This window comes from Rhamphochromis longiceps, linkage group LG5, assembly GCF_057381845.1.
Source record: "Rhamphochromis longiceps isolate RC_006_pf linkage group LG5, R_longiceps_female_GT1.1, whole genome shotgun sequence".
Lineage (NCBI taxonomy): Eukaryota > Metazoa > Chordata > Actinopteri > Cichliformes > Cichlidae > Rhamphochromis > Rhamphochromis longiceps.
Genome location: NC_140561.1, coordinates 34,515,810 through 34,529,282, shown reverse-complemented (window position 1 = coordinate 34,529,282; position 13,473 = coordinate 34,515,810). Strand labels below are relative to the sequence as shown.

Sequence of the window (13,473 nt, the reverse complement as noted above, 5' to 3'; positions counted from 1 at the left end):
TCAAGCTTCTTCCTTGAAATGAAACAAAATATCTTTGGGTCTTGGACTTTTGGATTTTTATTGGGATTAACAATTAACTCATCAAAAAAAAAAATAAATAAAAACATCACTAATTGTCAGCTTTGTTGACATTTCACATATTTAGAAGTAATTGGTTCCGAAATCCGAATCAGAGAAACTTTATTAATCCCAGAGGGTAATTGAGTTGTCATAGCAGCAAATATACAACAAACAGTAGAAACCGAGTTATGACAGATAAATATTAAGATAGATAGATAAATATAGAGATATAGGCATAAATATGAATATACATATAAATATAAAATGTAGTGGTGTACAAAAGTGACAGAGTGCATTGATGTGTGATTAATTGTGTTCCACATGTGTGGATCTGACCCAAGTGGATGAATTAAAGAGTCTGATAGCAACGGGAAGGAACGACCTACTGTAATGTTCCTTCAGATAGCGAGATTGAAGAAGCCTGTTGCTGAAACTGCTCTTCAGATTGTCCAGTGTGTTATGGAGGGGGTGGGATTCATTGTCCGTGATTGCCAACAGTCTTGCCAGCATACTGTCACTAATCATCTCCTCCAGGGTGACGAGCTTTATGCCAACAACAGACTCGGCCTTCCTGATGCGTTTGTTTAGTCTGTTTGCTTTGATGCCTGCACCCCAGCACGCCACAGCAAAGAAGGTGGTGCTCGCAACAACAGACTGATAAAACATATAGAGCAGCCACTGGCATGAAAACCTTGAAAAGAAAATTTTCATGTAGTTTTCTGAATGGTTGAAACGCGTGACAAACAACTCTTCTCCCTCCTCCCGAGCCTTTCTTGGTTTCTCCCGTTGACGTGTTCCTGCAGAGCAGATGGCTTTACACATAAATCCTATTAACAACTTTCTGCTGATGGAGATGCAGTGAGCACAGGATTTTCTCTCTCTGTCATCATCTCCCCTGAGAGGTCTGCTTTTTTATTTTCTAAGCCATAAAAAGAAGCGGTGGGAGAGCTGAATTTGGAGGCCACGTCATGTCTGCAGAGAAGGTAAAAGGTTGAACTTAGGTTTTTGTAGATTTTCTTTAAAAAATATTTTAAATAAGATTACTTTTCTCTGGACTTTAAGCTTCTCAGGGATGAAATGTGCCAATATTTGGGAAGTGGACCACACAAGTTACTTTTATAAGAGTAACTTAACACTTCACATGACGTTATTTATCGATATACTGCAAAGTTTAAAGTTGTACAGGTGAATTTCTCATATTTCTGTTTGTTGTGGAGAGGACACATATTCGGAAGCATGCTTCAGGGATTGAAATCAGTCAGTAATCCAGACGTTCAAGCAAACTGGAATGCTGCTATGGTGGATGTCTGAACCAAATGCAACTGCAAAAGCATTGTCTTAATTCTTACTTTACTTTTATTTCTATATTCATTTATTTATGTATTGTCCTGGATTTTTTGGCAAATCTTGCACCATCAGTAAAATTTGTTAATTTGACTCAGTAACATTATATTTGAGAACAATACAGTTGCATATTGTGTAGTTGTACAACTGACCAAAATTAACTACACTTGTGACTGTTGTTGGTGAAGTCTAAACTTACAAAATGAGCATCAATAATCATAAGTGCTATACCAATAGACATATATAATAAACAAATGTGGTAATGTGGCTAAAGTGTCCAGTGACATTTGATAACTTTAATGCAACAATTCATCACAATACAGCAAATGTCAAATCTGCTGCCATAACGCTGAGATGCGGATTTCCTGTGGACGCAAATAGGCCTGCATTTAATAGGATTACTTTTCCCGTCTCCGGTAGTAGCGATCACACTGACCTCGTTGTCTGTGACTTTAGATGGTGACATATTGTTCCTGTCACTTAGCACAAAAGTTTAGTCCTGAGACTCAAAATATGTATGAGATGTTTGGTAAAATAAAACACTTTTAATTTAATATCACTGATGTAGGCTGTGTGTATTTTACTGAAAAAATATCAAAGCTAATCTCATTGCTTAGATGATTTTTTTTTTTTTTTTTAATAAATAGATATTTCAGAAATGACTATTTATGGCATTGGACATATCTTCAGTTGAATGGGATTCATGTTTTCAAAATGTTAATACTATGTATAAAGAAACAGGCAGTAGATTTATTCAACTTAAGATAATCCATAGGTGGTATCGAACACCGCAACAATTGTATAAATGGAACCTGGCCTCTACGGACGAATGTTGGAGATGTGATGGTCAAAATGCTTCGATTTTACATATCTTATGGAGCTGTTCGGCACTTCGGGATTGGTGGGGAAATATAATGGAGGTCATTTTCAGTGTTTTAAAAAGGAGATTTGGTATCTCACCAAAACTGTCCATACTTGGTATAACCACAGATTTTTCTGATGGAGATTTTTCCAGTTATACAAAAAGATGGATTATTTTGGCTCTTACTACGGCCAAACAGGTCCTGCTAAGACATTGGCGGAAAAAGAACCCCCCTCCATATGAAGAGTGGCTAAAGACAATGGCTAAGTTGGCGTCTTACGGAAAAGTGACTTATGGTTTATTAGACAAATTGCATCAATATGATTGTATTTGGTCCCCCTTTACAAGCTGGCTTTCTGTAACTTGAAGAACAGAGGAGTAATGACAGAGTGGTGGTGTGGGGATTGGTGTGCGAAGAAAGAATAGGATAACTTCCCTTTGTTTTGTTTTTTGTTTTGTTTTGTTTTTTGTTGTTTTGTTTTGTTTGTTTGCTTTTTAAACTATTTATTTATGTAGTTTATGTAGAGCCCCCTTGGCTTAAACTTGTATACACTTTAGGAAGAGGTTTGTGTTATAGATGATAAAGAAGGAAAAGCCAAAGAAGAAGAGTTATAAATAACTGCATTTAAGATGCACAAAACAAATGTACTTTATATTTCAGAATCAGAATTGAGTATAAAATACTTTCTCGTAATTTACGATCCCATTTTAGCTCTCACGTTTTCATCAGGGAATCGCAGCAGGCATGACTTCATCACAAAGCAGTGCAGTGGGTGTTTTCTCCAGGGCTTGAAGGCCTTGGCAGGTTTCATAAAACTGTTGCAAAACTTGTTTCTCCTTTTCTTGTGTTTCTTATGAAACGGTCTCATCAAGAATAGAAACAGATTGTTCAGTTCTAGACGAGACAGCCTTACATGCATCACATCATTATTACCTCATGCCCTGTTTCTCCATTAACTTCCTTTAAACAGTCTTTATGCTGATTTACAAATCAAAAGCTAAACTTATCAGGCAGATTTGACAGGAGCTACCAGTGCAAAATAAACAACTTTCATTTCATTTGAATCATTTAGAATAGAAAAAATAATGATACCACTTCTGTTCATCTTTTTATTGTCTTTCTTCCCACTGCTTTCCTCACATCTGAATTTGTGATGGTGAGTTGGTACTTATAACAGTCTTGCTAGTTTGACTAAATCTTTCACTGCATTTTATGTCTTACCATTTTAATTTAGCTCAGTTGTAGTAAGGGCTCTATGAGTATTACCAATAATCTTTTTTGTGTGCTTAAAGCAAATCTATAGAAACCAAAAAAGAAGAAAGAAGAGGCCAATGGTACAACAGAAGCCAAGCTGAATGGAATTGAGACCAAGCCCAAAAAAGATAAGACAAAGAAGCATGAAGATGTAGCCAAAGAGGACAGTTCTGCCATTCAGAGTGAGGAGATAAAAACAACTTTTACTCTCTCATTTTTCTCTTTACATCTCCATTGTAGTCTAACGAAAGCAGTTACATATCTTTTTCCTTATCAACATTATAGATGGGAAGAAAGTGAAGAAAAAGAAGCTAGAAAAAGACAAAGAGGAACCAGAAAAGGAAAGACAGACTAAAAAGAAAGCAAAAAGTGCTCCAAAAAAGAAAAAAGGTAAGTCAGCAATGACTGTAATATTGAGTTTTCACTGGGATGTGTTAAAGCTGGGGTGTGTTTCCTATACAATGACACTTTAAGTAACTCCCACAAAAATACGCCATGAGTGCACTGATTTCCATTACTATAGATTCAGACTCAGATGATGACGATGAAGAGGACGGTGAAGATACTCCGAAAAAGAAAACTAAGAAAAAAACAACCAAGGATAGTTCTCCACCTGCAAGTTCCACCCGAGAGAAGAAAACTAAAACTAAAGGTATGACGATGAGGAGAAGAAAGCTGTTGTCTAAAGGGCGTTAATGGTGTGCTCTAAACAGAAGTTATATGACCAGATTGTAATTAAGAGGATTAGATGATGTTATTGTGTAATGGCGTGTGAGCCATTTAGTGGAAACACTTCCTTACTTGGCTGTGTTGTCACATAATAATGAAGTAAGTGGTTTTCCTTTAAGTAATTAACTGTGGAAAATGTAATTAATTATTGCAGCATGATGTTACACACCAGCATGTTTTTGAAGTAAGTGAATAAAACATTCTGAATAAATAAACAGAATAATTAATCGGAAAAGTGAATCAGTGAAATAATCCAAACAGAACTGAATTTTTGATGTGAAGCCATGTTTTCTAAGAGATATTTTCTTTATTCCATCCCATCATCACTTTCAGGTGTTGCTAGAATGTGGATATTTTTAGTCCTGCTAACAGCATGGCTTTAGCAGTGTGAGTCATTCAGTAGGTCTGTCCACAACTTTTATCCAGATTGAACAAACTACTTAATCTACTGTGGATTCCCAGATAATGTGTCCAAGTGAACCTTAAGTTTGACATTCTTGTGGTTTTATGTTGTGGCATCACCATATAAAATTGCACTTGTTGCAATAGTATTGAGTGCTTGAACAGAAGGCAGCTTGACATCTTTTCAGTTCATTGCGATGTTTTAGCTCTTCAAGACGCTTCAGTTCTCAAAAAACTCCCAGGTATTTAACCCCCAGTGATGGCCTCTTGGAGGTGATCCTAATGGTGACTGACCCACTGTTAATCATGTGAGTCATCATGATGTGAGCCAAGATGTGAAAAAAGGCGTGGGTCATTGCCATCATCGGGGTCAAGGTGTGAAACCTTGCACCACATTGTCTCACCCCATCATCATGAGAGCTTTTGTGGTTTCTTGAGGCAAGGTGTAAGTGGGGCTTGAAACATCTGGGAAGGGATCACAAGATTACGTTGGAGCTGATAGTTGGTGTTGTATGGTAGAATGTGAGGTTTTTGTTCTTGTAGGCTTCCTCAGTTATTTTAGAACTGACACTGCAGGCTGACACTGTGAACATGTTAAGGTGTAAACATGAATACTTTACTCAGGGCGCTTATAACCTTCTCCCACCAGTCTTTGCTTCTGTTCCCTTCATTTATTTGCTCAGTGAATCTGAGCATAAGATATTTGGAAATGATGTTGCTATAATTATTCCCAAAGCGCTCTAACTCACCTGTTTGTCAAGAATTTTGCAGTGAGCTGGTTTTAGCAGGACTCATTCTTTGATTGCAGAAATGAACTATTGGCTCAAATCTCTGCATGAGATACAGTATTTATAATAGAAGATTGGCCACACAATTACTTATGTGATCAATCTCAAAATGCTCTTTGTCACCTTTCACCTACCTCATTTTGTTTTTTCTGCTTGCAGCTTTAATAGTTTTGTTCTGGTTGTCCTGTTGTCAGCTTTCCTTGACAGCTCTAAAACTCACTGTGCACTCTTGCTCAGTCACAAACAACAGGAACAGTGAAAATAGTGGAGATTTAAAAAGAAAAAAAAAAACAGCCAGATATTATCCTCAAGATACAGTAGACCGTTAAAAGAGAGTAAATATTAGGTAACTGTAAACTTAACTCTTAAGTGAATGCTAATGTTACTCTGTAATTTACTTGGCAGGGAGTTAGAAAGGTTTTTACCAGTGTAGCAGTGCATACCACGGATGTTTAACTATGTTTTTTTAATCCCCAAAGTTCAACACTGCCAAAAACATTCAGGGAGGACTAACAACTTTTAGCAGTCTAAACGGGAGTAAGTCTAAACGGGAGGGCATGTTGGGACAAATTCGTCATTGTGGAAAACGTTTTAAGAGGAAGCACTGAGAGTGTTACAAGTGTAATCGAGGTTCTGAGAATTTGCTCCACAGATTTGAGCAAGGAATTTGTTCAGATCCTTCACTTCACTTTGATGTCCTCCCAGTTATACACTCCTTGTTTTAGCAGCTTGAATCCTAAAAAGGTAAACAAACTGAGGGCTAAAATATGTCGTCTGCGTCCCAGTTTGCTTCATCAGCTTTTCCTTAACTCTGAAAATTAATAAAAGGTACTACTATAATGGAAACTTAACATCTAAATTCGGGTGGATCCAAGCTGAGCCCTAGTCACTCTCACATTCGCATGCTGTCCGAATCTGGGTCAAGATGGCATGCTCCAAGTTAGTTCTGTTGCTACACATCTGTTTCACACATAAATCTTTGTTGACTTAACTGATAACAGTTTGCATTTTTTGGAACTCACACCATAGTGTTCACTAAGATTACTCTCTATACTCTACAAGTGAATTTACATTTTGTTACATTTCTCAGTGTGTGCTTCCAATTCTTCAGGCTATCACATTTAAGAATAGACAACATTTCTATTAAACTATATACTTTTTTTCCTTAGATGACAAAGATTCTGATGGAAAAGAAAAAAAATCCAAGTCAAAGGAAAAAGACAAGAAGAAGGAACCAGCTTCAATGTTCCAGATAAATGAAGACAAAAACTCAAAAAGCAAAAAGAAAGGTGATTGCATTTTTTAAACTGACGAACTGTAAAATTCTGTCTTTGTTTACTTTACCAAATGCTTTGCCGCATAGCATCCATCTTGATGCTTGATGTTAAAATGACAAAAATTGAGACACTTTACACTTGTTTACTGAACAGCGGCCAAATCGGAAAGTGATGACAGTGAAGAAGAAACAAAGTCAACCAGATCAAAGAAAAAACCCAACTCCGGCTCTGCATCGATGTTTCAAACATCAGCAGATAAGGACAAAGACAAGAAGACAAAGAAAAAAGGCAAGTTTATTACTAAAGCTTTCCTCTGTTGTATTCACAGACAAGCGTATAACATCTCTGTTGTTTTTTTCAGCAAAGGCAGACGAAAGCAATGATTCTGAATCAGAAAAAGAAGAAAAAACAAAGAAGAAGAAGGGCAAAGGGAAGAAGAAAAAAGTATCTGACTTCAAACAAATCAACCACAACATTTTAGTCACTTAATGTCATATTACACTTTAACTTTCACTCAGAGTGGACCATGTTTTAAAATGTTCTTATCTATTCTTCTTTATCAGGAGCGCTCTCCCTCACCTGAAATTGAATTTGACAACTTGGAGAAGTTTGTAATGGAGCCAGCTCCGCAGGGTGTGACTGTGAAATGCAGAGTGACTCGGGATCAGAGAGGGATGGATAAGAGCCTCTACCCTTTGTATTACCTTCATCTAGACAATGAAAAAAAGGTCAGTATCATGTTTTAAAAAGTTGCAAAATGCAGACCAAAATTGTAAACACAGTACAACAGCACGTTCAGTAGTTCTCCTTTCATTTATTAATTTTAATTACTGTTATCATGGACAGTTGTCATTTGTCGGTGTCTTGTCCCCCCCCCCCCCCCCCCCCCCCCCCCCCCTTTTTTTCTTTCTTTCTTTGTAGACGTTTCTACTGGCTGGACGGAAGAGAAAGAAAAGTACAACTTCAAATTACCTCATCTCCATCGATGCCACAGATTTATCAAGAGGAGGCGAGAATTTTGTGGGAAAGCTGAGGTAAAAGGATTTTTGTTTAAATTGCAAAGCAGGTAAACAAACTGTCACGTATAAAGTATTAATTAGGTGCATTTTAACTGAATGTGTTTTATACATTGCCCAGGTCAAATTTAATGGGGACTAAGTTCACTGTGTTTGACAACGCTGTGAATCCTGAAAAAGCTCTTCCAGACATGTCTAATGCTCGGCAAGAGTTAGCAGGCATCATCTATGTAAGTCATTTTACTGCAGAACGTTTAACTACAGTACATTGTATGAATAATAAGAACTGTATTTGATTTTGTTTTGGTTATTTCTGACAACAGGAAACCAATGTCTTGGGAATAAAAGGACCCAGAAGGATGACTGTCATCATTCCAGGAATGAGCAAAGACAACGAGCGAGTACCCCTCCGACCAAGAAATGTAAATTCATTGTAAATGCAATCATATAAAACACCAGTTCAATGAGGGCAAAAGATAAAGGCCTATATGAAAATTCAATATGAATTGACTAGTCATAGTTTTTGTTTTGTTTTTGAAATGAAAAGTAAATTCACTCCTTGCTTAAATCTGATATTATAGTCACACAATCTTAAGTCACACAATCCTGGAGAGTAAGTGGAGGCCTGAGGAATGGAAAAGTGTACTGGTACTGATTTTTAAGAGTTATGGTGATGTGCAAAGCTGCAGTATGTACAGAAGGAATAAAGCTGATTAACCATACCACGAGGATATGGGAAAGAGTTGTTCAAGCTAGATTAAGTAGGGAGTTGATAATAACTGAGCAGCAAATATGGTTTTATATTATGAAAGAGCACAACAGATGCAATATTTGCTTTGAGAGTGTTGATCGTGAAGTGAAGTCCAGGAGTTTTACTGTGTTTTTGTTGATCTAGATATGATAAGTTGCCAAGAGAATAGTGGTGCAACGGATCACGGTTGATCCGTAATCCGAACCGATCGCACTCCACGGTTCGGGACGCACGTGATCCGAAGATTCAAAAAAGAAGGAAAAAAGTATGTGTATGGTGCGCGTAGTCAGTCTGTCAAGTGATAGTTATGGCCAGCGCTGGTGGTCCAAGTGGAGGAGTAGAGGAGTTTGCTGCATTTAAGCAGCCATTTGCTCCCCAATCCGACCGGGCTAAAGCTATTACAAAAGCTACTGGGGTGTTTAGCTGCAGACGGGAGGTCGTATTCCCTTGTGCAAAACAAGGGGTTTAAACTATGATGAACGTGCTTGAGCCACGCTATGATATCTCGTTGCGTGTCCACTTCAGTGACAAGATTGTACCAAGGCATGTATGAGCAGGAAAAGTTTAAAGTTATGGCTGAACTGTCCCAGGCATCTTCTGTTGCCCAACTACAAATGGGTGGACCTCCAGGTCAACGGAAAGCCCTGTACTGCCCTATACTGCACCTTAATTTGTTTTTATATAATTTCGTGGAATGAGTCTTGAGCTGAATGTTTTTAATAGGCAAACAATTTTGTCTTTTTTTCTTTTTTTGCTGATCCAAAAATTGATCCGATCTGTGACTTAAAACCGTGATCCGAGCCGAACCGTGAGATTTTGGATCCATTGCACCACTACAAGAGAAGAACTGTGACATTGCATGAGGAAGGCAGAAGTGGTAGAGAATTATGTGAGGGTAGTGCAGATGGATTCAAGGTGTCTGTGGACTATGATATTTACAGAGGCCATTGTGATTTGTAGTGAGGGAGCAGATAGAAGAGAGTTTGGAGAGGTGGAGGTGTGCTGCGGAGAGAAGAGGAATGAGACAGAGAGAGCTTACTACGTGTTCTAACTCTGCACTCTTGTGCAGTCAAGCGTAACACCCAACAACTAAGATTAGTTTTGTTTCTAAAGAATGCAGATAAATAACTGTAATTTGTCATCTTAATCATTAGAATAATAATGTGCTTTACTATTTTTCTGCTTTCAAGCAAAAACAATAAATTTGAATATTCACAAATGACTTGTTAAGCCTTGTCTATAGCATTAAGAGCAACACAAGGCCAGTGGGAATGAACTATTTGATGTTGACGTTTACCACTTATGTTTTGTTAATTCTTTGCAGGAATGCGATGGCTTGCTGATAAGATTCCAAAACAGAAGGATGGAAAATCTGATCGAGCTTCACAACAAGACGCCTGTGTGGAACGAAGAGACGGCATCTCATGTGCTAAACTTCAATGGCAGGGTCACCCAAGCCTCCATCAAGAACTTCCAGATCGTCCACAACAAAGATCGTGAGTGGCTTTTGCTTGTCCACAACTACTATATGTTAAATAGTTGGGCAAAGAAATGAAAAGCAGTTTACTGGCAATGCATAAAACAACAGAAAGATCTACACAACCTAAATGAGTATCTAGGTATTACTGCTGACAATGTCCATCTCCCAATAACCACAGTATATCCTGCAACCAGCAGAATAATGTGCCATGCCACAAAATTCAAATCATCTGAGAAATTATCCCCTGAAGAATACAGTGAGTTCAGTGTACTGAAATTGCCTGCACAGTCCCCAGATCTCAATCCACCAGAGCACCTTCGGGATGTGGTGGAACATGAGATTTGCATCATGGATGTGCAGCCGGCTGCATTATGTTATGTCAATATGAAATAAAATCTCTCAAATAAAATCGTAGTTAACCTAACCCCATGCATGTGTTTGGACTGTGGGAAGGTGCTGGAGGAACTGGATTGAACCCATGCACGCACGGCGAGAACATGTTAAGGTGTGCACTGGGGGCAATATTGTTAACCACTGCATTGCTGTGCTGCCCCACAAGGAATTAGGCAGTTTTTAAGCCAACAGCAGGCCTAACCTGGTACTAGCAAACTGTACCTAATAAAGTGGCCAGTTAAATTATGTCTCATAAGACAGACATTGGTCAGTGATTATTTTATTTCTGCCTGTACAACCCTTAGATACAATTTTAAAAAATGATTTCTTCTGAAATTTAGAACTGCAGTTTTTCATATTTGAAATTTCTTATTTATGCCAAATGTTTTGTTTGTTTGTTTGTTTGTTTGTTTGTTTGTTTGTTTTAAAATCCCAAGTCAATTATGAAGTTTATATGCTGAACTTGCTTCACAGTCTTTAGACTGACCAAGCAGTTTATGCAGAATAAACGAATATGGGGATTCAGCTTGAATATTTTATTACTTCTAAGTATGTACATTGCCATGATCCATCTTATTAACTCCCTGCCTGCCTACTTACGTACCTACCTACCGAAACACTACCTATTTATTTATTAAGATAATTGCTCCATTAATGAATTCTTTTTCTTTTTCCAGTGGACTACATTGTGATGCAATTTGGACGAATAGCTGATGACATTTTCACACTGGATTACAACTACCCGCTGTGCGCTGTGCAGGCCTTTGCCATCGCACTTTCCAGCTTTGATGGCAAAATCGCTTGTGAATAACACACAAGTCTTCAGTTGTGGACTCACACTTAAACCAGCATGCAACAAACCCACATTCACATCAGATCAACCCAGCGTCTTTGGACTCGCCTACACTTCCTGTGATAGGTGTCAATAACAGCAATGGTTCCTCAAATGTGACAATACCTGCTGTTGTGCTGCTGTTATCCGTGTGAGTGCCCCCAGGTGTAAGACACAAAATTGTTGTCATGTTATCGTCTGATCTTGCATGACATGGTGCAGAAGAATCCTCTGTTTTTGATTCTCAGTATTTCACTGCAATCATCTGAACTTCTGGGAACTACAGAAAGACACACCATTGGGAGTCCAGTGACTGGAGAGCTATGTTTCAGGGAGATAATTGTACACCTCATTTATGAAGGTGTTTGAAGACTACTAACATCATTAAAGGATGTTAAACCGTGAATTACGGTAATTTTTTTGCTTTGTTGTGCTTTGAGGTATTGTGTTGCTGTATAGCGCCAATTTTTTGTGTCAAATGTGACCGCAGAAACACCAAATTACAATAAAAATGTTTCTCTTTAGGGCAAAATGAAAATTATACTTTGTGACAGTAATCATCTGCACAAAAGACACACTTTTATTTTAAGTTTATTCAATTTTATTTAGTGACTGTGAAACCGTTTTGTGTATCTGTATACATTAATATACACATAGGTGTGAAAATCTTTTTTCTAGGCATGTACGTTACGTTTCTCCAAATATATATGTTTCTAGATAACTGGCTCTAATGTGAACTCCTGTAGGTTTTTGTATGTTGTCTTTTTTAATTTCTTTATATTCATAAACATTGCCTTCGCTGCAGGCTTATGGGAATAATTCAAATGAATTAAATTTCCTTGTTAACTAAATCGCTTTGAAGTCAGCTTGTATAAATGTATGTTTTTGTCATGTTTTTGTTGTTGTCATTTTTTATCTTTTCTTGTCGCCCTGATTCACAGTAATATAGTAAATTTAGAGTGCTACTGACTGTTTGCAGATGGTCAGTACCACTCAGTACCACCACAGAATTACAAGACTTGCAGGTTACCCCAATCCTTCTTCCAACCCTACAAATGGTGTTTTAATGGGTGTTTTTAAAATAAAAAAAATCTGTTAGAACAGATATTTATAAAATATGTTTTATAGTTCTATCTTCTCATGTGAGAGAGCGCTTGGCAGATATTTAGTCACATTCCAGTTTCCAGTTTTACAAACACCCACGATTTTCTTCAGTTGCCTGTATGTTGAGAGGAGCTTCACTCAGCATGGAAAAACCTGTTTGAACCGAGGGCCTCCAGAGTAAGTGAGAGGTGTGTATTCTGCCTGAACCTGCTCAGGCAGTTGTCCAGACTCGCAAATTAAATGAAGCCTAAAACTGGCAGCTCCTCTGGAGAGATGCTGTAAGGTGAGTTCTTCCTACCCCATTGTTTTTTTCTGTAATGTGAGCAATAGTTAAACAACTGCCAACATTATTGTAGTCATGCTGATACATTTGTACTCTTAGACACAATGTGTGAAAATGACTGTACACTACTGTCTTATATGTGTGTGGTGTATAAACGTTCATAATCTAAAAATGTTGCAACCATGTTATTGACCAACAGAAGGAGCTGTTGCTGGATGGAAAGGTGTGAGTGTAAGCTTATAAGATTTACAGTGATACACACATGGTTACTAGTTAAACCCTCTTTCCAGTAAATAAGCGATAATACGAGGGAGAGCAATATTCATAGTTTCTATGGGAATTTAGTGTAATATGAGCATTTACAGCGTATATTTGTATAATTGCATGACAAATGTATTATTATTTGTATAGATAGACTAAAATGTGAAAGTAAAACTACAACAAAGACTGTTACAGATTACACTCACTAATTGGCTATATACTTGAGGTAATTATACAATAAATGCCAAGAAAATACTATATAATATAATATTAATATAATATAAAATATTCCATTACTAGTAAAGGTCCAGCTTTCATTTTTGTGTCTCTCTGTCAATAACATTTAAGCAGTAGTAATGCTCCTTCTGATTCTCATTCTCATTTATGGGAGCTTTAAATTACTCTCTGTGAGTTATGCAGGTTTGGCTGCATTAATGTTAACATCTGTTAGGGGAAATTAAAGTAACAAAATTCTAGGGGGGAAAAGAAAACTGTTTTCCTCACATGAAAGTTGTCTAAGAGAAGGATTTGCATTTAAACTGTTGAGAATAATCAAAACCTTAGACTGGATGACATATTCTAAATAATATTAGACAATATTTTAGTACTTTTTTTAATATAGTAGTTGTTTTTTTT

General features: G+C 37.4%; 1 protein-coding gene across 1 annotated transcript; it reads left to right on the top strand.

Annotated features, from left to right (window-relative positions):
- Positions 1-915: 915 nt before the first annotated feature.
- Positions 916-12,573, top strand: LOC146670438 (tubby-related protein 3-like). Its single transcript, XM_085408026.1, has 13 exons — positions 916-1,043; positions 3,571-3,703; positions 3,807-3,911; positions 4,045-4,173; positions 6,610-6,729; positions 6,871-7,005; positions 7,079-7,161; positions 7,281-7,445; positions 7,639-7,751; positions 7,855-7,963; positions 8,057-8,155; positions 9,809-9,980; positions 11,035-12,573. The coding sequence occupies exons 1-13, from the start codon at positions 1,029-1,031 to the stop codon at positions 11,166-11,168; spliced, it is 1,512 nt and encodes a 503-aa protein (XP_085264152.1). The 5' UTR covers positions 916-1,028; the 3' UTR covers positions 11,169-12,573.
- Positions 12,574-13,473: the final 900 nt, after the last annotated feature.